The following is a 24,534-nucleotide window of genomic DNA, read 5'->3' on the forward strand; positions in this document are numbered from 1 at the left end:
AGTTAGCTTTCGGACAGTTTAATTAATGTGTAGTATTTTGTCTTCTATTAGGTGATTAAACACTTAACTTTTATTTTCTAATTTGCAAGCTTATAACAACACAAGTGCACTTTGCAATTGTATTTTTAGCCGGATGGTCGTATTCGATAAAATCGATATATTAAAATATCAATCCTCTTAATTTTTGAAACTTAATGAAAATCACAGAATTCGTGATGAACAATTTTATTGATTACAACTGCCATTTTCCAATGGTAAGCCTTTTTTCGTGTGAGTATTCAAAGTTGCAAAATGCCATAACCCTAGACTTCGTATTTAGAGTAACAAAAATGCCGACGTAATATAGTTTGTTTGCTTCTAAGCTGCCACACAACATTGAAACAACTTTCATCTAACGTTGTTTTGACGTTGCGTGTCAGCTCGGATAACATAAGGCGCTTTTGTTGAGCATCGTGCAAAATGAAAAAATCACTGAATTAGATATTCATGATATGCTCAATCAGTCTATTTTATGGGAACCACGAATTTAGGACAAACTTTGAATATTCTAGAAAAGTCGTTCTTGGCTTAACACGTATCTTGAATATTATATTAGATAAATATTGAAAGGTAAAGAAATTTTATTTTTTAAATAATGATGATATTATCGTACTGTAGTATTATTAAGTACTTATTATTATTTTAACTATCTTGTAACATGGACAGAAAATCTTTATATGGTGTATATAATAAGTTTGCTTTCAAAACATATTAATCTACTTTTAGCTCAATCGTTTTATTTCCCTTTACTTCTCTTCCCTTGAACGCCTGGAATGCCTATTCTCTTTTCTTGATTGATAAAAGCATGGAGGTAATGAAAATATAGATGGAAATACCACTCCTACTATTCTACTGTATTGTAGTATCATTGATACCAAACTGTTGCTTTGTTGCTTTGGGAGAAAGCCATTAATTTTGCTTTCACTTATGGGAATAAGTCGGAGAGAATTTGAATAAAATCATGCTACATTTTGTGTGATGACAGTTTTGTTGATAAAACATAAGAAAACCTTGCAAGAATAAGCACAGAACATCGAATTTGAAATGTTTGCTGCCAAGGGAATCCTCGGCAAATTTTATAAATTTGTACATATTTACTAATGCCAATCTTTCAACTATATTCTATCAAAATTTTGAGGCAGCTGCTATTTAGATCTAATATTTATAGCATAGAAAATTCCACAAATAACAAAGAATTCGCAAAATTTGAAACCTCTCGAAAGTTTCCCGATAAAATGAAAAACTTCTTTTAAAACTATAAAGAAATTGTTACTCGAAAAAAATTCGCATTTTACCTAAAAATATGAGGTTTCGTTGGACGGAATAGCTTTAATTTAGTTTTTATAATCTATTTCTTGACTGATTTTTGCTAGCCATGACTTCTTTGGCTATTAGAGAAAAGTTGTTACTCCATTTTTATTACCTCTATGATGAAATTAAATCAAATTTTTAAAGCCTGTATCAGGCGATTAAGTAAATTTTATCGCACATGTGCCAATCTAATTACTGTAGAAAGAATCAAAGATGACGAGTGAAAATAAAATATTGAAAATGTGTGGATACCCCCTGGAAAATGACAAAAGTTGCAAAATTTCCCTTGAGAAAATTCTTTTCATACCTTAAATAAGGGTGGACGAACTAAAATAATTCTTTTACCCCCTGGAAGTTCTAGAATAACTTTTTACCCCCTTGGAAAATTGAGACAATACCCCCTGGAAATTTTTCTCGGATAACGCTCTGGAAATGATCGTCCACCCCCTACCCTGAGTATCAGTTATATCAGTAGCAGTTTCAAAGAATATAATCAACCTCTGAGGACCAATAATAGAAATTTTATCGCGCATGTGTCAATCTAATCACTGAAGAAAGAATCAAAGATGAAGAGTAAATATTACCATATTAATGTCTAGCAGACTGTATCATTATGCAGTTTACTATTTACAAATTCCCCAGAAACCTCCAAATGTGATTGAAATGAGTTTCTTTCGAAAGAAATCTTTTACATGATTCCCAAATGTATAACAGTAATTACTAAACTATTAGTTTTGGTAATGTTACTTTAATGGAATGGAAATAATAGGCAGATCTTTATGTTATGATTCTCTATCAGTGACTCTTTTTGAAAAGCATTGATGACATTTTTAAGTTGTGTTTCAACGATGGGAATAAAAATATCAGCTTTGAACTTCATCCAAGATCTTGGATGGTGTCATGGTTACTTTTGTCTGCGTTGATTGCGCGCTGAATAGAATCTGGATTGGTCGAAACAATATATGATTTTGGCCTGTGTTTTACACAGTATCCACCCCCTGTATGAATATACAATAGAATGTCCCATCATAATTGAAACGAGTTTCTTTCAAAATATATTTTTAAATGATTTCCCATATGTATAACGACAGGTATTGCTAAACTATTAATTATGGTAATGTTACTTCAATGGAATCGAAGTAATAGACAATAAAACAAATCTTTAGATTAAGATTCTCTATCGCTTTGCCTTTTGAAATCTGGTGATAGATTTTACTTTAAATCCAGCGTTTGTTTAAAAACCACGCATGGGCGTTCTAGTTAGGAAATTAGTGACTTCATTTCCTATCCAGGAATCTCAAGTTAACCCTTTGGGCTTGGAAGTCAATGGTTATCAACGACACGAATAGAAATGTCAACTTTGAACATAATCTAAGATCTTGGATTGTCGCCATAGTTACTTTTCTCTGCGTTGATTGCACGCTGAATAGAATCTCTATTCGCCGGCACAGGCGATTTGTGATATCGGTATGTGATTTTCACGGTAATATCGAGTGATCTAATTACTGTCAATATAGAATTTGTCGAATCTTATGACTGCGAAAATGTGATCACATAGCCAAATGTAAACCATTTTTGACGCCAAAAACTTTGGACATGCCGTAACTCACTTGAGCACGATGATTGCATACGGGACAGGGATATCGAGGCCTTCATTGAGGAATCAACTCAATTGTAATCAACACTCGTTAGTTTAATTTGGCTATTGTGAAATTGTAAACAATTTACATTTTTTCTCAAATTAATTATGTGATCAAATCAACAGTTTGAAAACAATTTTGTACCCTAAGCATAGCACTATTTCTTTTGGTTTTCTTCTGATAAGCATAGTACTTTCATAAAAAAGAATTCAAGCTAAGAGGTTTGAGTAGGAGGTAGGCTTTGGAGCTTTTCGACACTGAACGTAAATTAATACGCTTCAACTTTTGGATATGTGAAATGATGAATATCTGTAATGAAATTTTTTATCCCTTAAATCTAGTGGATCTTGAAGAGGTTCTCGGGATGAGTCTTAACAGACGATTTTAATTGAGCAGGGAGTGTCCTATAGAAACGGGCACTGTTTTCTTGGATGTCAAATGGTTTGGAGTTATCACATCGAAAGCCTAGTTGAGCAACAAACCATTGATTTATTATAGAGACTCTGGATAAACATCGAATGAAGCAGTGGGAGGGCAAAATATTGTCTTTCCATCGTTTCAGAAAACAATCGATGTACAGGCTTTATCCGCAAAGGGTAACTGTCATGGCGGCTCGAAAGACTATAATTTTAAAACATAATAAATACTCTTATTTCTAAAAAGTCCTCTATCTTATTCTCTTTGCACTTCTACTGGCAAAAAGTTTGAAAACAAAAGCTAGAATACTAAGTGAATACGTTTATGAAATCTATTACACGTTTTTTTTATACTAGCCATAATTTTCATTAAAGTGCCACCGCAGAAGAACGATCAAATAAGTTGTTGAATTTTGAAAGAAATGTTACTGATAGCCTTTACTTCTGTTAGAATGGCATCTCATCTGAAGCAAAATTTAGTCTACAAATATTAGCAAGTTGTGTCTATCTCATAGATATCTTCTTATAGAGATAAGATAAAGTTATTTATATGTTTTTTTTTTGTCATCTCTTTTATTACCAAAATAATGGTATATAATGGCTTGTTTGTATCATAGTAAACGCTACTGTACTAATCTGCCTTTTTAATGTAATAGTCACGCGACAAGTTTCAGAAAGACTTAAATTTTCTAATTTGCTTTGCTCAGAGCGGTTAATAACTACTTGTGGTTTAAATAGGGAATTTCCCAACAAAAAAGGAATTTCCCTTAATTCGACTCCCTGAGGTAATAAAAAAAGACATATAGAGCTTTGAAAATGGGTAATCAGATCAAAACTAATCCGGAAAAGTGTTTTTAATGATGATAAAACAATAGAATTGCAGTCAAGCTAAGAATGTTACGGTACACCATTTAACCGGAACTAAAATACTGAAAAACGCGCGCAAAATTATGAGATGTTTGCCCAACTTCCTTATGCGTGAAGCTATGAATGCCATCCTCGGAAGCTTTAGGCTTCCTGCGGTGGCAATTAATTTCTGAGCTTGGATTAAGAGAATTTGATACACAGTTTGGCCACAAACTTGCATCAACTAAAATCTCTGGATATAAAAAATGCGAAAGAAGACTGACAATGCTACCCGTTTCTCTTTGTTCCTTCTCACTACCACAACTATTACAAGTACCCTGAATTACAAAACTTGTTTCAAAAACATGTCTCTCTTCTTCTGATAATTCTTTGAAAATATTACTTCCAAAAATCTCTTGAAACTCTGCGTCGCTATTTCTTCTCACAAAGGTACCACAATTTTCAATAATCTTAGACCATACCGGTTCCCTAATTTCATCCAGCAGTCGAAAAGCATTACTTTTCATATCGTAATCTTCAAGTGAAATTTCCATTGACCACTTAATTGAAGCAGCTTAAAAAAATCACTTGATTTTTCATATGATACTTTAGCTTTCATTTCTGGAAGAAGCAAGCGGTAACATATTTCAAGAAAGCAATCAACAGCGCAAGAATAGGTACGACTGCCAGTTGTCCTGCTTGAATTTCGGAAATGTGCAACATTCAATGCAGTGTCTAGATTAATCGCAAAGTCTTCCTCTGCCATACTGTGAAAAATCTTCAAATTATTTTAGGAGCAAAAAGCAAAAAATGTAATTACAGTTGACACTGTCTAATTTGACGTTCTACTATTTGATAAGCCCGTTTTGGATAAAAATTTGAAGTCACTTTAAGGTTTTGAAAAACCACTCTCTTAGTGAATTTCTATAACAAAAAAAAATGCCAGATATTTTGAAATTCAAATGTTCGATTTTGTTGCGTTCAAATTAGAAACCAAAATTTTGACTCCTCAAATATTGCAAATATCAAAGATGTTTCCAAAAACTTATATAAATTTTCAGCAAGATCTTCGGTTATTGTACTGATTCGACGTTCAAAAACCAATCGCAATAATCAACCTTCGCTTCGCCTTCTTCTTCCGTGTTACTCTATAATTCAATATTTACTTTAGGGATTTGGGAGACTTTCTCAATATTCAATATGCTGTGGTATTCGATGAGAATCCCTTGAAATTTGAATTAGAGAGTGTCAACTACTGTATATATAGATTTTTGCAAAATGCAAACTTTCCTTTATGGAATTTCCCTTTTATAGGGCGCCTTGTTTTATACTTTAGTTCAGTTTCAAAAATTCTTTTAATTGTCAGCTGTGTGCTGTTCTGTATCAATAGTGTTAGAACGATGATGGAAAAAACTATATAAATAACTGTCAGACTGTTGTTCTGTCAGTCTGTGTTCTGTTTCGCTGGAAAATATAAATCAATCTCAATGTCTAAAAAGGATTCAAATTGTTTAGTTTTCCTTTCAGCAAACTCACACTGGATTGTTGGGTTTATAGAAAAGTAGTGCGATTGGACTACTGGACTGTGCTAATAACTGGAATAAAACAGATTTAAAGAAACAGGGAGAAATTCAAGATGTCTGCCACCATCACATCAGGTCCACCAACTTTCCTTTTTTATCGCTGACATTACCTTATACCTAAAGCCAGAGCCATCGGCTGATCGTTTGAAACATAATCAATAGAAGAAATACCAGATAATTCAATTGACATTGTTTGAAAGCTCCGACACGATAGGAAGAAACAAACGTCCGCCGCGCAAGCTAAAAAAGAGCTATCCTGTAAAACACGGCTTATCGCTCTTCATTCCGGGAAATCAAATAACCGTTAATTGATAATGTTCCGCTAAGCGGAACTAAAATACTGAAACGCGCGCGCAAAATTATGAGATGTTTTCCCAACTTTCCCTCACGAGTGAAGCTATGAATGCCATCCTCGGAAGCTTTAGGCTTCCTGCGGTGGCAATAAAGAACACGTTTATAAGGAACTCGAGGCTGAAAATGGTCCAAAAAATAAGGAATTGTTTAGGAACTGCTCAGGCTGAGAATAAGCAAACAAGTTTTAAGGAACAGTAAGAGATGGTTATCCAAACTTAGCAGCTATGTAAATAAGGAACTCGATAAGGAGCTTGGAGGCTGAAATTCTCTGTAAAAATAAGGAACTCCAGGCTCAGAGCATAGTTAAGGTTCCTTATAAAAAAAAAACGTGTATGAGAAAAACATCATCAGACTAAAAAAATCAAAAAAATGCTTATAACAACACGGTATTTTTAGTTGTGGATATTTTTCCAATATTTCTTCGAAAAGAACTGAGATTGACTAATATTAGACTTGACTAACTTAGCTTCATTGTGGTTTGAAAATCTTTTGGTGGCACGTGTTGGCACGGCAGTTTTTTCAAAGTTGAAGTTTGAACATTTCTGGTGCCAATGTTCAATTTTTGCAAATCCTGCCAGAATGCGTAAGGGTGGTACTGTCTATGTGTCGTTCTTTATGAAATTAGTCGTTCTTTTTATCATTTTCAGTAATGCAGGATTTGTTATAGAGACCCCCTCATGCAGAATGTTTTTGCATCTTTCTCGCAATTTAAAAACGTCATAACGACATGTAATTAGTGATTAACTATAGATGAGTTTGAATCCGGATAATATGTTAGTGGTTTTTAATGAAAAATGCAATCAAATTACTACAAAAAACCATCCGTAATGGTTGACAAGGGTGAACTTCAATGCCTAATGCGGTAAGGTTTGAAAATGAGAAATCGGTAATAATCAAACAGTTGTTTATAATAATTCCATGATGGAGGAATACAAGGAGCAAATAGAGTAAGGATATGTATACAATCCGGCTACTCAACAAGTGATTTTAAATTTTAGTTTAAGCCAAACTTCTGTTTTAGAGAGATAAAATAACCAGATAATTTTGAAGATGACTTTTATTTCTTGAAATCAGTTTTTATTCATATTTCCTCATGTAGAGTAAAGACGACGAAATCAAAAAAAACAAAATGACGCTCGATTACAAAGGATGGGAAAAGCGTCGAAAACGAACTTCAAAAATATTTTACATTCAATCTATCGCACTGGGAATGGAGTACGCTTTAACCTTCATCACACTGTATGTGTACTTGAAAGATGTCATTAAGACGAAATACGTGGATGAATTTTACAGTGCTATATCCGCCATCTTTATTCTGTCCCAGATCACCATGTCTTTAATTTTTGGACATTTATTCGACAAATATCGCAATCTACACACCATGTTCTTCCTTGGGAATGTTCTCATTATCATTGGTAACATTTTGTACACCATCCCATACTCAGCGTGGAATTTATTTGCAGGGCGGCTCATCTCGGGTGGAGGCGGTTCATTACGAGCCATTATGACGTCAGAGCTGACTAGATCGTATCCAGAAGAGGAGCTTTTACCGCAATTCTCTGCCATGGGAATGTCGTTTGCAATTGGATTCATTATGGGTCCTGTTATCAATCTTGCATTTATTAAAGCTGATTTTAAGTTTCTCGGAATTCAAATAGGGTACGCTAACGGATCGGGTTTAATTCTAACTTTTGTGTTTATCTTTGTTCTATTTCTTGCAACATTTGGAGTCAGTGACCTGTCCAAAGAGTATGACATGAAGGAAACACGCATGCACGGTGTAAATAAGGGAGACACGTCATTGACTGATAAAAAATTTGAAGAAACGCGATTGGATGACGCAGAAGAAAAGGAAGGAATGCGATTGGTTGAGAATAATCAAAATGGTAGCGAAGAAATGGTGAAAAAGATAGGAGTGTTAAAAACACTTGCAATCTTATTTGGATCTGTTGATGTTGTTCTCATTCTGTTCTTTTCCCTGTTTTTCATGCATTGTATGGTTTGTTACGATATCTGGCAACCGATGGCTTGTATTCAATTTCTGAAATGGGGGATCTTGGAAATCAATATTATAAACCTTGGGTTTGGTGTTACTGCTGCTGGAATTTTACTCATCGTCGTGTTCAATCCAATGAGTGAGAAAGTATTGGTTTATGCAGCTATGGTCTGTGTTTTATGTTTGGGATTAATTCAGGTCATGTATGCGGTCATGGAAGTATACCGACCCGGTTCGACGGTTAGTACTTTGTTATGGATTGGATATGCGTTTTGGTTTGCTATTGTTATCATAATGGAGGAAGTGTTTTTGATTAATACCATGTCTAGATTGATTCCATCAAGCATCCAAGCCTTCTCTGAGAGTGTCCGCTTATCGTTCTCACGGACGGGAGCTGTTATAGGTCTTCTAACGGCAGCTTTTTCTTTCCATTATCTCCATTATATATGCGCTGGGTACCTGGTGATCACAGGTGTTGTTATGGTTTTATTGATATGGCGGAGAAAACGATTCCAACATCCACAAGTTATAGAGTTCATTACTTTTGAAAATTTATAACTTCTCAATATAAGTAAATTGAATTTTATTATTTTTATTGAAAAAAAAGTATATATAATAATAAGCACGCTACTACATTCGAGAAAGAAAAGAATTAGTCTCCGTACTTTTTAAAAAAATATTCGGTCCTTGGACAAAGCCGATTAAAATTGATAACGTGTAACCTGTGGGATTCGAGTAAAAGGTTTAAACGACTTAATAGATTTAAAAAAGGGTTTTTCTAAAAGAGGCAATGAATCATTGTTATGAAAAGGTGTTAAGTCGGTTAAGTACAGAATCTTGGTCATCCACTGAAATACAGTGAACTACTGTAGAGTCCCTTAAATCGAACCTCCATAACTCGAAATTTCGTTAACTTGGACAAATTTGTTTTCCCAGTGCGGGTTCGAGTTATTTGATAGAGAGTCAACTGTATTTTTTAATCGTAAAATATTTTGTACATTCAATAAAATCCCTTCTCTAATGTAGAAAAGAAATATCAAAATTCATAAGATACATAAGACTTTAGACCAGAATTCAAAAAGTCTCTTTTTTTCACAAGTCTTTTTTCTTGTCAAATCCTTATAAAGAATTTCTAAAAGAAAGGCATTGCCAGCGTAATCGTTTTGTGGAAATTACAGTCAGAAATTAGGCACTCGCTGCATAAATACATAAATGAAATTTAACATTCTTTATAAATAGAAATCTACTAGACAGCTCGTCGTCGCAAACACCAGCTTAGCTTGTGCATTAAAAGCCGTTAAGATCGTATAGTTGATGGTCTCTAATTCCTTTGAAGGGGGTTCCATGCTTGGCGGAGGACCGGAATCGGCCTTTTTTTCGAACGGAGTGGCGGAATTTGACTAAAATTTCGACGGAACTTCGGAAATTTGGTCCTCTGACAGAGACGGAAAATTGGACAATTTTAGTGCAGAAAAACGGATAATAGCAAAAAGTTTGTGGACTTTGGGAAATGTCAAAAAATTTTTTGACAAAAACATTGAATTTCAAAGAAATTTTCGTTGGCGGAATTTCGGTCCTTCTTTAGACGGTCTGACGGAAATTGGGCAAATAATTAGCGGAATTGCGGAATCTGGTAACCCCTGAAACCCCCCCCCTTTAAGGGTAATCCGAATTAGTTTCTTTGGGAAGTTTCCCAGCTGGCACACGACGTTGTTTCAACGCTCAACTTTGGCCATAGTCAAAAGATTGGTTATGAGATTTAAATTAAAGATAAAACTTATGTTTTTCATACTTTTAACAAAAAACTGTCTTTATAAGTTGTTTTGTGAATGTATATATTGTCAAAAGTACTTAGCAAATCGATTTAAAAAATGACGTTATGAACCTTAAAAAGACATTCATAAAATGTTATATTACCCTCTTTTACAAAAAAAAGAGAAAATTTATTATTAGCCATTCTTTCAAAATTTAGCTAACACAGTAAACTTTGAATCCGATTAATCCTGTTTTACAGAACACCGTGTGAATGGAAAGGACGCTGTCCGCTTCCCTTAGGTACCGACCCTATTCTGAGTATCAGAGGTTGAGAATATTTCAACCTCTGAAGACCAATAATAGAAATTTTATCGTGCATGTGTCAATCTAATCACTGTAGAAAAGGACAAATATTACCATATTAATGTCTAGCAGACTGTATCAGTAGGCAGTTTATACTATTTACGAATTCCCCAGAAACCTCCAAGTGTAATTGAAATGAGTTTCTTTCAAAATAAATCTTTTACATGATCCCCAAATGTATAAAAGTAATTACTAAACTTTTAATTATGGAAATGTCACTTTAATTGAATCGAAATAATAGACAGACTTTGTTATGATTCTCTATCACTGACTCTTTTTAAAAAGCATTGATGGCATTTTCATCCAACATCTCGGATGGTCGTCTTGGTTACTTTTCTCTGCGTTGATGGCGCGCTGAATAGAATCTGGATTGGTCGGCACAGCGTCGATATGATTTCGACCTGTGCTTTTCACGGTATACCAACCCCGTATAAAAACAACACGGGACATTTTTCAACTTTTTTCAAATGACTTACGACAAATCGCGGCAATAGAATTGCTTTATTGTCACCAATAGCAATATCGTGGAAGCTCGCACAAGTGGAGACCGGTTTTTAGAGCGTCTGCCCGATCACTTCAATAGCCATGGAATCAGCATGGGGACTGTAGGACTTTAGAATGATTTTGGCAAGGATTTTCAATACTTTTTGGTTGTGTGCTTTTCAATATCTGCGAGTTTGTATTTGCGCTTTTGAGGACGGTAAAGTGACTGAAGCGATTTGAAATGACCCGCAGTTCTGACTCGTAAAATCGAAGATGGTAAAAGTACTGATTTACCGTTGTCCTCAGTTGGTCGTGATCTAGTCAAATTAGAACCTTACTGCAATGTTAAAAAATATCACTTTCACGGATCCACTTTAACAGTTTGATATACTTTGTAGCTCTTTGATGTAAGTATCTACTTGGAGAGTTCTGAAAGTTTTTCGTGCTTTTGGAAAACATGCAAAGGGATTTCAACGGGATAAATCCGTTGCACGGTCATCTCGAGGTGGAATACGGGATATACAGAGATCAGTAAAAACTGTATTGCAACTTGGCAAGCCTCGTCAACAATAGGGTGAGAAGACCACGTAACTATAGTATTCTATTTGAAGATAACAAAGAAACTCTTTTTATCTTGAACCATTTTTTTTTATCTATAAGACTATGAGGTATTTCCTAAAAAGAACATCTGTAAATATAAATTAGATTTTTGATTCGAGACTGTTTAAGCATCGTTCCGGCCAATGACAATCAACAACGATACCTTAGACCCGGGAGGGGCACTGACCTAGACCGACGGCAAGTTGACGGCCGACGAGGGACGTGCCGCTGGAATTCAAAAAGCTGACCCCGTCACATATGAGTTTTTGGTAAAATGGTGACCCTGTCAGAACGAAAAATTAAAATCTTTTTCCAATTTCCACCCTAACAAGTGGCAAAAATCACTAAAAGTAGACGAAAAACCAGTGGCACGTCCCGTACCCAATTTTGCCTAAGTGCATCTCCCGGGCCGTAGACTATTTAGTTACACGGTCTTTGAAGAGTAAAATACAGGATGTGAAGTCCATATTGGACGACGCTTGCTTAGGTAATAATATATTTTCTTCATTTACATGTCATCATTGTTTTCACTTTTCCCACTGTTCATTTTTTAGGCTAGCAGTTGGGACAATCAGTTTAAAGCCCGAAGGGCTAGAGAAGAATCTTTAACATTTCTTAGGCAAGAAAAAGTGAAGCCTTAAAATATACGCCGTATTTTCGATGACGGATTGAATCTAGCGATTCCTTTGTTTTCGTGAGATATTTTTTTTGAAATTGTGCGGTAAATATTAGTATCTGTCATTTGTGTAAAAAGCAGGCGGATCGCTCAAGGCCACGTAACTTTGGTAGGATTTGTTGGCTTCAAATCCTACCAAGGAGATTGAAATCTAGCCCTTCGGGCTTATGTTTCATTGGTTGGGAAGTGTCATGGTCTTGTCGTATTCGATTATCTGCTTCATAAAGTGGCGCTTGTCAATTGTAATGTCAACCCTACCGGTTAGTGTTCATTATGAACCTGTCTTCATTTCTTTCCTCTTCGGTCTATGAGTTTAGAAAAAAATAAGGGTAGCCCTTATTTCCGGACCTATTTAGAAGTCTTTTCGGGTGTAATTTTTCTTTTATTTTCAAACTACAGTAGAATTTCGAACCTCTACAACTTTAATGTCTCCTTAACTAAAATAGATTTTATGGTCCTTTCAGTTAACAATTTACTCTACGAATCAAAAATGCCTCGAACGCAAATTTGTGTTCCCTGTGCATGTTCGAGTTATGGAGACTTCACTGTAGGTCCAATTAGTCTGTTGCCTTTTTTCTTAAATAGTAAAAAGAGTAAAAAGATTTTCTGTTACCTTCCAAGTGAATTTTCTGGCGTACTTTTTCTCGTTGTGGGTCAGTCAAAGTATGGGTCAAGCTGGAGTTTTTACAAGCTCTTTTTGATTTGGTTGGTCGTTAAGATGTAATAAAAGAATCTTATTACTTTTTCTAAAGAACGCGTCATCTCTATCACTTCAAATGACCAATTAGTGAAGTATCTTGTAAAAACTCCAGCTCATCCCCAAAGTATCCATGCCTCTGAATCAACAATAACGTTAGACCATGTTCAGACGTCACCGTTCCATTTCGCTCTGGTATGATTTTCGTTACGGATCGAGTGTGATCATATTGGTTTTGGAATGTTTCAGAGCAAGAAATCGGAGCAGTTCCGTTCCGATGAAAAAAGTGGAGCAAAATCGTTTCGATCTGTTTTGCTTTGTAGCGTCTTCTTTTTTGACGTTTTGAATTTTGCCGTGCACACTTTTTTCGGAACCGTTTCGGAACGGAACCGAAACGTCTGATCATGGTCTCAATGTTGATTCATAATACCGTAATGACCGGTTAGTGAGGGCTGTACTGGGAAATATTGTCCGAGGTTAAGTAAAGACCACCGAGATTTGCATTCTGTTTGTAACTGTTACTCTCGGGTACCTACTTTAAGGGAAGAAATTTTGGCGGGAATTTAATTTTGCGGATGTCTGGAAAAATTAAACTTGAAAAGAATTAAATTTGGCGGTTGCAGGATATTTTTGGCCAAAATCATTATCAAATAAGCAAAAAAACCTGGTTTAAGGCCTGAAATAGCACCAATTTGGGAAATACGTTAAATGAAATAAATTTGACGGGAATTTAATTTGGCGGATGGAGGAAAAAACAAATTTTGGCGGGAACTTGGCCAAATCCGCCAAATTTTCTTCCTTTAAGGTAATATGCATCCCCAAGTCCACCCAGGATATCCTTTTTCTAACCCCCCACTGTTTTCCCTGGTTATTAATTTTTGGAAAAATGTTTTCGACAGTTCCCTCTTTTACCCCAATCTTGCTGTGTTAACCTCCTTTTCAAAAAGTTTCAAGCCAGTCAAAGGACTTTTGTTGAGACCTAGTTGATATTTTTGTCATTTTAAGCCTCAAATTTTTCTTCTCGTGTGTTATTTAGGGCAGGATTTACCACATTGAGATCACCCTTTTATTGTTTGAAATTCAGCAATTCAGGATCAGAATTATTCTTATAAAATTGTTCCAATCATTGCAATGAAAAGGAATCAAGTACAGAATCTTGGTCATCCACTGATGACGGAGGCGGTTTTTTTCAGAGTGGTACGCTAATCTCGTTTTTCCTTGGCTAATTACTTTGTCTACCATTTACGGTTTTTTTAACTAGATTACCCAGGTGTTTTTCTTTTTTTCGCTGAATGTCTTTTATTCGGAATTGAATAATCGAGACATGAAAAATGACTATATTGTAATCTGTTTTCAATGAATAATCTAAAATGTACTGGAGATGACATGTAGGCGTTAATAATGTGCGCGCGCTCTTTCGCGAGCGTGATGCGTAATGGAAGGCGGTCGTTTCAGTGTGGTTTACATCCACACTGTGACCTAGTAATAGAGGACAGCGGATGACCAAAATTCTATACTTAATTCCTTTTCATTGCAATGATTTCATTTCTTAGAAAAATCCTTTTTTAAATCAATGAAGTTGTTTAAACGTTTTACTTGAATCCCACACGAAAAATTAACCAATTCTTTTTTTCTTTTTTTTCGCGAATATATTGCTATTGAATGAAACTGGTAGTAGCGTGCTTAATATTATTTCTTTTTTTCTTATTCTCAATAAAGATGATAAAATTCATTATATTTATATTGATAAACTATAAATTTTCTAAAGCAATTAATTCTATAACTTGTGGATGTTGAAATCGTTTTCTCCGCCATATTAATAAAACCATAACAATACCTGTGATCACCAGGTATCCAGCGCATACATAATGGATATAATGAAAGGAAAAAGCTGCCGTTAGAAGACCTATGACAGCTCCCGCCCGCGAAAACGATAAGCGGACACTCTCAGAGAAGGCTTGGATGCTTGATGGAATCAATCTAGACATGGTATTAATGAAAAACACTTCCTCCATTATGATAACAATTGCAAACCATAAAGTATATCCAATCCATAACAAAATACTAACCGTCGAACCGGGTCGGCATATTTTTAGTACCGCATACATGACCTGAATACATCCTAAACACAAAACACAGACCATAGCTGCATAAACCAATACTTTCTCACTCATTGGATTGAACAGGACGATGAGGAAAATTCCAGCAGCAGTAACACCATACCCAAGGTTTATAATATTGATTTCCAAGATCCCCCATTTCAGAAAATCGATTGAAGCCATCGGTTGCCAGATATCGTAACAAACCATACAGTGCATGAAAAACAGTGAAAAAAACAGAATCAGAACAACATCAACAGATCCAAATAAGATTGCAAGTGTTTTTAACACTCCAAACTTTTCCATCATTTCTTCGCTACCATTTTGATTATTCTCAACCAATGGCATTCCTTCCTTTTCTTTCGCGTCATCCAATCGCGTTTCTTCAAATCTTTCATCAGCCAATGACGTGTCTCCCTTATTTACACCGTGCATGCGTGTTTCCTTCATGTCATACTCTTTAGACAGGTCACTGACTCCAAATGTTGCAAGAAATAGAACAAAGATAAACACAAAAGTTAGAATTAAACCCGATCCGTTAGCGTACCCGATTTGAATTCCAAGAAACTTAAAATCAGCTTTAATAAATACGAAATTGATAACAGGGCCTATAATGAATCCCATTGCAAATGACATCCCCATGGCTGAGAATTGCGGTAAAAGCTCTTCTTCTGGATACGATCTAGTCAGTTCTGACGTCATAATGGCTCGTAATGAACCGCCTCCCCCCGAGATGAGCCGCCCTGCAAATAAATTCCATGCTGAGTATGGGATGGTGTACAAAATGTTACCAATGATAATGAGAACATTTCCAACGAAAAACATGGTGTGTAGATTGCGATATTTGTCGAATAAATGTCCAAAAATTAAAGACATGGTGATCTGGGACAGAATAAAGATGGCGGATATAACACTGTAGAATTCATCTACGTGTTTCGTCTTAATGACATCTTTCAAGTACACATACAGTGTGACGAAGGTTAAAGCGTACTCCATTCCCAGTGCAATGGATTGAAAATAAAATATTTTTGAAGTTCGTTTTCGACGCTTTTCCCAACTCTTGTAATCGAGCGTCATTTTGGTTTATTGTCTTTGATTTCGTCGTCTTTACTCTATGATGAAATATGAAGAAAAACTGGTTTCATTATCAATCTAAAACAGAAGTCTAAAACTCAATCATCCGAGGAGTAAAGGTAAATATTCTAGGGAACATAATGCAATTTTTTTTGGACTTTTATACAAACTGTACCAAAAGCTATTCCCAATAATAATTTAACTGACTGCAAATTTGAAAGAAGATCTTTTTTGAGTTAGTGAATCAACAATGAATAAAAGAGCTGGAAATATTGACTGAATGAAACATCGTTTCTGTTGAGAAACAAAAGTTTCATTGGAAAAATGCAAAATGAAGTTTTGTCATAACTCTAAGTGCACTATAATAAATATTTCTTATCATATTAGTTATCCATCAATCTTTGATTTTGTATCCAGACTCAAAATTTTAAAAACTATAAAAATATATCAATCATAATAAATTAATCTAGAGACTGGCGGACTTACATCGAAGTAAAACCCAGAATCGGCGGATTGTTAGCTACACAAAGTCATTAAAAAGACAAAAGTACATAAGTACACATGCACTTGCATGCATCCTGAATTTTGGATGCATGTGGCAATCTACAATAGCGGTCAAAAAGTGATGGAATTGCTCTAAAATTTTTATCATAATAGCCTATTCCCCCATTTTTTTCTTCAATGTTGAATTTGAGCATGGAAGACCCTAAATTGATTCAGAATCTTGTAGGGAAAGGAAAGGGGAGAGCAACAGCAAAACCAGAAGAATGGGTAAAATTCCAGTTTATTTTTAAAAATCTACAGTTGGGTTACAGTGACCGTAATCCAGTGGTAGAGCATCCGGCTACAGAACGCAAGGTTATGGGTTCAATCCCTCAGCCGGGTCATACCAAAGATTCTCAAAATGATACTTGATGCCTCAGCAATAGACAGGTCAAGGGTAAGTGAAGAAATCCATGGAAAGGAGTGGCGCCCTCCCCTACCTTCGGGTAGGTAGCTAGAGAAAAGGGAGCCTTCAGGTCACCCTCGACTGGGGTCACCAACTTACCTTACTATATAATCGAGTGCCACAAACAAACGCTAAAAACACTAAAGGCTCCCATCCTCCTGCAAAAAGAACACTGCATCACGTCGCCAGTAGGAAGGAACTAAAGCAAAAAATACCCTAAGGGAAATTATTTTCGTGGAAACTAATTTTGGCGAATTCAGCTCACCAAAGAAAGTTCCCTCTTTAAGGCATGTAAGTAAGAAAAAATTACAAAGTACAGTTCCAGTTAATTTTGGCCAGGATTGAAGGTAAACCAGAAAATGCTTTGTATTTCATAATTTCTAGCATCAAGAAAGAATTCAATAAAAGTTAAAAGAGAGAAAGACTATAGATACTATAGATTAAAAAAATATATATGTATATACAGAAATCCTCTCCAAAATCCACTAGATTCGATTGATGGAATTGCAGATCTTTATTAGTTCATGCATCCAATAGATTATGCGTATTCATTTACATCCAGTGTCGAGAAGCTGCAAACCTTCATACTCATACCAAGTGAAGTACCTTTTGATTACATATAGAACATGTTTCCTATTTTGTATTAAATCATACCATACTTATTTTTTAATTGCGCTTCCATGGTAACTTGATTGGTCAATTAACAGAAAGACTCAAATCAGAATGAATAAATCACGAAACAATTTTTTATAAAACTTGTTTCTATCTTTTTAAATTGGACCCTATAAGAAGAATAAAACTCGAAGTTTAGACCTTATCCAGATGAAAGTTTAACAAGAAAGATTAAGATAGAAAGAATGTTGATCTTTGTAACAGTGTAATCTGATTCTGAAAAAACTTAAAAATTGATTGTGATTTTGGAGATTAAAAAAAGCCCTCCTCCCGACTGTATACACTAACCCCCCGACAGTATACACGACCGGAAATCCTCATTTTAAGGTCGAATTTTCCATCAGTTCATTCGATTTTATGTTGATATTACGATTGAGAAATTAACAATTATCAGTGTAATCAAACTTCCATTAATCAATCAAATCTTACCGTGAAAAGCACAGGTTGAAATCATATATCGACGCTGTGCCGACGAATCGAGATTCTATTCAGCGCACAATCAACGAAGACAAAACTAACCATGACGACCATCCAAGATCTTGGATGAAGTTCAAAGTTGATATTTTTATTCCCGTCGTTGAAACACAACTAAAAAATATCATCAATGCTTTTTAAAAAGAGTCAGTGATAGAGAATCATACCATAAAATCTGTCTATTTGAATCAATTAAAATGACATTTCCATAATTAATAGTTTAGTAATTACTGTTATACATTTGGGAATCATGTAAAAGATTCCTTTTGAAAGAAACTCACTTCAATTACACTTGGAGATTTCTGGGGAATTTGTATATAGTAAACTGCATACCGATACAGTCTGCCAGAACATTAATAAGGTAATATTTGCTCTTCATCTTTGATTCTTTCTACAGTGATTAGATTGACACATGCGCGATAAAATTTCTATAATTGGTCTTCAGAGGTTAATATATTCTTTGAAAACTTAAACTCTGATACTCAGGGTAAACAAATCTTGTAAAGAGCGAGATCGCTTGGTTAGTTGCTTTGGGTACGAAATTGTCTTCAAACCTTCGATTTTATCACTTATTAATTTGAGAAAAATGTTTTCAATTTTTTACGATAGTGATCCCAAATTAAACTTATACGTGTTGATTCCATTTGAGTTGATTCCATAATATACTTAATCTTTTCAGAAAATCACCTGATATAGGGCGATAAAAATTTAATTTACTTTCATCAATCAAGAAATGAGATTAATCACGGGGACGAGGTTGGGTCTCTAAAATTTCATGTAAATTCCAAAAATCACAACTTAAAACGGATCAAAACTCAAAATACTGAGAATCTTTGCGTTGATGACGTCGTTTTGGGCTCGGTTTTGAGCCTAAATGACGTCATCGAAAGAATAATAAACTTTTTACTTTACAAATAAAAGAATGTTTAAAACACAGCTGATTGGCATAGGTTTGGAAACTCTCTATTGTTTCATTAAAACCTTAGTGCGCATGCGATTTATCGGAGAATTTCATTATTCGAAACAAGAGCAGTGCTCATACATCTAGTCATATCCCATCCAGGGAGTTTTACGCTTGAAAAGAATAAAGATATGGAATGACGTAGCCTACCTCGCGTTTGATCTTGATTATGGTTCAATTGAGAAAGAAAAGAAGACATTCGTTCTTTTTTTTTGAAGCCGTTGCATCAAATAAGTGAAGTCGCTGCATAATACTGAATATATTAGTTATGAATAAAATACATAAATTACCCCAAAAATGAGAAAATGGCAAGACCTGCGAAAGAAACAATAAAAATCCTGAAAAGACACCAAAAAGGACAAACCAAAACGATACTTAAAAACACGCAGATGATCTACGTCCAACAACAATAAAACAAAATATTAGATGTTACAAAACAAATTTATGGTTTCAGCATCAGCTGTCGTGTTATTGAAAGTAGAGTGTCTCTGGCGTGCCTCCAGGACCTCGAACCTCTCAAGCACACCACAGCTAACCGAATCAAACTAAATGGAATTTTTCTCTTTACATAAAAATAAGTGAAAATGCACACTTATTCTTTTCACACAAAAGTTCACTTAGGCGAGCGTAAAATCGTTTGGTCTCTTTGCTCAAGCCACCATTTGAGGAGGAAACCAGTAGGGTGAATGTCCAATTCTCCTGTTCTAAAATGCGATTGACATATTTTCACTTCTTCTCTTTCTCCATGAGCCTCATCACATTAGTAAGATTTCGGCTACGATAACTTCTAGCAAAGGGGGGAAACACCCTCACGTCAAGAAATGCCTTCTGTTGTCGCTGCCAAAATCCTCTTAGTGCGATATCAGCCCTGAGATCAAGACCATTACTATAGACGTTAAGTTTACAAACGGTAAGATCATCATTGTGACGCATGTGGATAAAGCCGCCAACTTTGCATTGAAGAGCATGGTCAAGATTGAACTTCGAACCACAGACGCAGTATATTATATCCCAACCATATCTAAGGTAGATCGCATCGAAGAATTCCCTTTTCGTCAGCGAGAACTCTTCTGACCGGATCGGCAGTGATGACAACCACGCTGAAGCACCATGCGAAGTTGCGATTTCGATGGCCTTCAGTTCGAGAATGGAGATGAAACAGACTTCAAGTTTTCGAGCTTTCGTTGAAAGAACGCGGTCTTAGATTCGATATCGGTTTGATCAGATTCAATGATATTTGTGACGTTTTGATTCACTATCTTTCTGACAAGGTTTTGCGTAACTTTGATAGATTGTTCGAATTCCAGTTCACAGGTATCCAAAACATTGACAATTCCCAAACCACCAAGCTTCACAGGTAATGAGAGTAATTGGGCGTTCGTGGTCATTACAGGTTCTACTCTTGTCTCCCGAATAGACGGAGGAGGGTTCGAATAAGCAGGGGGGTAGGAAGATTTTTATCAAATAAAATCGTAAAATAAGAACCAATACTAACAAAAAGGAAAATTTTAACAAGTTTAAGGTATATCTACACTGTAATAAAATATTGAATTATTCGAATTTAATTAGCAGGGGGGGTCTTAATAAGAGCGGGGGGGGGGGTTGGATTTTTTCTCTCTTAGCAATTAGCGCAGGGATGGACGTCTATTCGGGAAACAGGTTCTACCTTCGCACAGTGCGGGAATGAAATGATGACGGATGACATCTTCTAAAGGCTGAAGGAGTGGCTTGATGTTTGGGATGGTACGAATGATGAAGTTGAACTTGTGCACGAAGCCAGCGGTAAATGCACAATACGCTTCCTCCAGCTTTAGCAATCTCAGATAGTACTTTGAGTTGGTTGATCCAATCTTCTACATAGTTTGATACATAATCGATTTAGATAGTTCGTATTTATCGGATTTACGACTAACCAGGATTTTGAGTCTTTAGGGAAATATCCGAGGTACGGACCAATGCTCTGAAGCTTTTTCCACACTTCAAGAAGAGATTCGAGTTGACCAGCTGCACTCAAATCATCAGCATACGCGACTTGATTGACGTCCTTCGAACTGATTTTTTCTAGCAATGGGACGAGAGCGAGAGCGTGGCTACTGGGCTACCCCTTGAGCTGTACCCTCTGACGAGTTGATTTCATAGCCGACAATGATGAAGAGTCTTGAATTTGACGAAAACGTGTTATTGATAAAAGTTGCAATTTCAGGGCAGATTATTTGTATATTATGAATCATCACTCGCCGATTTATACGGCTGAAGGCGTTGTCTGCGTCTACCAACAGGATTCTCCAACACTTTGCAGTACATTTGGTTTCAATACGGTCACAACGGACTTCCCGATTAGACGTCTCAATACTTCACCGATTGCAATGGGTCTCACCCCCGGATTCTTGTCCAGAGGAATTAATCTGTTCAATAGTAGTGATTAGAGTGAGCTGTCTTGCCAAAGTTCAATTTTTTGACAAACCTTGCGTGATACTTTAGCGATAGCATCACATAGGTTCAGGCTGTGATTTCCAAAGTAAGCAAATGTGAGGATTCTTCTCCAGCCATCAGCATCCAGTGTCGATGGGCCAGCTGTTAGTTTTAGATGGCAAGCAAGCTTCCTGATCAAGGCTCCATCGATCTTCTGAAAGACATAATCTCCTACTTTGTTGATTGGACCGCTTAGCAGGAACTCGTGAGAGGTCAGCGTTTCCTTTGTTAGATTTAGCACTCCACTAGATTTAATGTCATTAAGAAGTCGAATTGTGGGGCCGATTTTTCCTTTCAGCATCAGATCATTGAATTTGGCTTTTTCTTCGAACGACTGGGTGCCTATCGGCGAAATGAAAGCTGTGATTGAAGATAACGTGCTTCACGAATAAGAGCGTCGAAGTCTTCACTCTTCCATAGTAGAAACCAACGTTTAAGTGCGTCAGAGTTATGTTTCTTTTTGGAGTTGCAGCTGGGCTTCTGTAGCAGTAGACAGGTATGATCATCAACACCTTGAGTGATAGCTTTTTGAATGGAGAGTCATTGACCCATTTTGGCCATTCGTCAATGAGGTGGGTCATCGACAGAATTGGAAATGAAAGACGGGTCAGCTTTGAAGACAAATGGGGAAGGGACTGGATTCGAATAGTTGAATTTCCATAAAGTGCCAAATATAACGAGCTTGATTGACGGATCTAAAACAAACTTTCTTGCAATTTTTCTTGTAATTTGGCAATGTTGTTGTCTGTATCAAAATACTGAAAAATAAACTGTTTTAGAGACCGTCAAAAGAAAAAGGCTGTCATTTAAAGAGGCCCCCAGCGGTTGGCGTGATGGCGTGATGGAGGGTTTTTCGTGGCGTGATGGCTTGAAATTTTGAAAAAACTGGCGTGATGGTGTGAAAATGAAGTGCCGGCGTGATCGTGAAATCGAGTTTTTTTAGGCGTGATGGCGTGAAATTTACAGTTCAGCGTGATCGTGAAAATTATATTTATTAGTTGCATGTCGTATTTCTATGTCCATTTTAGCCAATTTAGAGGGTTTGAATTTCAAAATTTTCTTGGTTGGCCCCAACTATGGTGGGGCCTCCTATAGATCTCATTTTAAAACATAAAAGAAACAGTTCTATTCATCTGCCATTTATCCTTGTAACTTCCGATTGTTTTTAGGAGTTGCTAGCTAGTCTTCTTATAGATGCGTGCTTTATTTCAGTAAAATATACATTTGTCGCAAAAGCCTTAAACAGAAAGAAGCAACAGGTTTATTATGAGGTGTAATTTTAAGTAGATTTGTATTGATCAAAGGAATCCTGTGATGCTCAAACCATATTTTGGAAAAAAAGAGAGTAAATGAGGGCGATTTTAGCCATACTAAATTTAAAATTTCTCCTGTCGGCGCAAACCATGGTTGCACCTCCTCGTTCCCCTTTTGAAAACTATTCACGTTAATTCACAATTAATGCCCATGGGCCCCGTCAACGGGGGAACAGGGGGCATGGCCCCATTGAGTTTAAAGCCCGAAGGGCTAGAGTTCAATCTCTAACCTTTCTCAGGCAAGAAAAAGTGAAGTCTTAAAAAATGCGCCGCATTTTTAACGATAGATTGAATCTAGCAATTCCTTTGTTTATGATTGATATTTTTTTCGAAATTTAGCGGTAAATTTTAGTTTCAATCTGTCATTTGTGTAAAAACCAGGCGAGCCGCCGTTGGCTTCAAATCCTACCAAAGAGATTGACTTCTAGCCCTTCGGGCTTATACTTCATTGCATGGCCCCTCATGTTGCTTGTACTTTTAAAAGATTTCCATTATTTTTACATGAATTATTTTTCAAATTGCACAGTGATCTTTTATTGGAACTTTTGTATAATCGGGATTATTTTGGCTATTATCCCTTGTATCGCCTTAAGTAGAGCTCATAAGGAGATGAAATTTGGTATATAAAGTCTTCTTATAGCAATGTAAAAGTAGGAAAAAAATGTTTTTTGATACATCAAACTTTTCACCAGTTATTGGGCACTTTCGTTTTCGAGAGATCCCTCTATCCCGTCCTCATCCCGGTTGAGAGCCCTCTAAATCGGAATCAAGTTAATTCCGGATAGGAAAGTGACTTGAAATTTTCACAGAATGTACTTACATTTGTCCTCTAAAGGATAAAAGAAAAAAAAAGCATTTCTTCTCAGTTAGTTTCTCAAAATTTGGCTAAAACAAGGAAATTTGAATCCGATTAATCCAATCAAAGATCGACGTGTTGAATTGAAATGGGTCCTAAAATAGCACTTTGAATCCTTAAACAGTGTCGTAGCAACTGGGGGGGGGGGGCTATGCCACTAAACTTCAACCCCTCCTATATGAAAATGCTTCCTACGGCACTGCTCAAATATACCTCAGCCCTCCTCAAACCGGGGCCCTTTGATGTGACCCACCAGTTATCAAACAATTTGGGATATGCATAAGTCAAGATTAGGTCATTTTTCCTATCGGAAACACCCGAAAAAACTGGAATTTGACCCCCTGTGTACTACTAAAAATAGAAAAACAAAAGTCAAATTTCATCCAGATTTTTCGGGTGTTTCCGATAGGAAAAATTACAAGACTGATGACTTACGCGTATGAGAATGCCGAAAAACTGATTGACGACAAAACACACATCTTTTTGTGGGCAAAAATTAAGTTTATACAACAGCATTTTATCCATACCAATGGGTCTAAACGTGTTTATAACTGAGTTTATCCAGAGAAAAACTAATTTTCTAGGTGTAATGGCGTGAAATCGAAAAGAAATTGGCGTGATGGCGTGAATTTTGTGTCCACTGGGGGGCCTCTTTAAACATATATATCATTTTAAACCAATGAATTTTTGTTGAGACCTAGTTGATATTTTTTGTCATTTTAAGCCTCAAATTTTTCTTCTGGTGTGTTATGTAGGGCAGGATTTACCACATTGAGATTACTGCATTGCTTGAAATTCAGCGATTCAGAATTTTTCGTGATTCTAAACCTCATTATTCTTATAAAATTGTTCTAATAAATAAGAGTGTAGCCAAATTAAATCAGATTTTTTTCCTTAGGTCTCCC

At 36.0% G+C, this 24,534-nt stretch overlaps 3 protein-coding genes across 3 annotated transcripts in view; 1 reads left to right on the plus strand and 2 right to left on the minus strand.

The window, feature by feature from the left end:
- The window catches only part of LOC136808750 (ubiquitin carboxyl-terminal hydrolase 22-like), a 151,219-nt gene that overhangs the window by 121,271 nt on the left and 5,414 nt on the right, over positions 1-24,534 (minus strand). The window lies entirely within an intron of this gene.
- LOC136808688 (uncharacterized) lies at positions 7,319-8,743 on the plus strand. Its single transcript, XM_067065233.1, has one exon. It carries the CDS (start codon positions 7,319-7,321, stop codon positions 8,741-8,743), a length of 1,425 nt encoding a protein of 474 aa, XP_066921334.1.
- LOC136808699 (major facilitator superfamily domain-containing protein 8-like) lies at positions 14,511-15,935 on the minus strand. The gene has a single exon (XM_067065242.1). The coding sequence runs from the start codon at positions 15,933-15,935 to the stop codon at positions 14,511-14,513; it is 1,425 nt and encodes a 474-aa protein (XP_066921343.1).

Source organism: Clytia hemisphaerica, unplaced genomic scaffold, assembly GCF_902728285.1.
Source record: "Clytia hemisphaerica strain Z4C2 unplaced genomic scaffold, Clytia hemisphaerica genome assembly, whole genome shotgun sequence".
NCBI classification, from domain to species: domain Eukaryota; kingdom Metazoa; phylum Cnidaria; class Hydrozoa; order Leptothecata; family Clytiidae; genus Clytia; species Clytia hemisphaerica.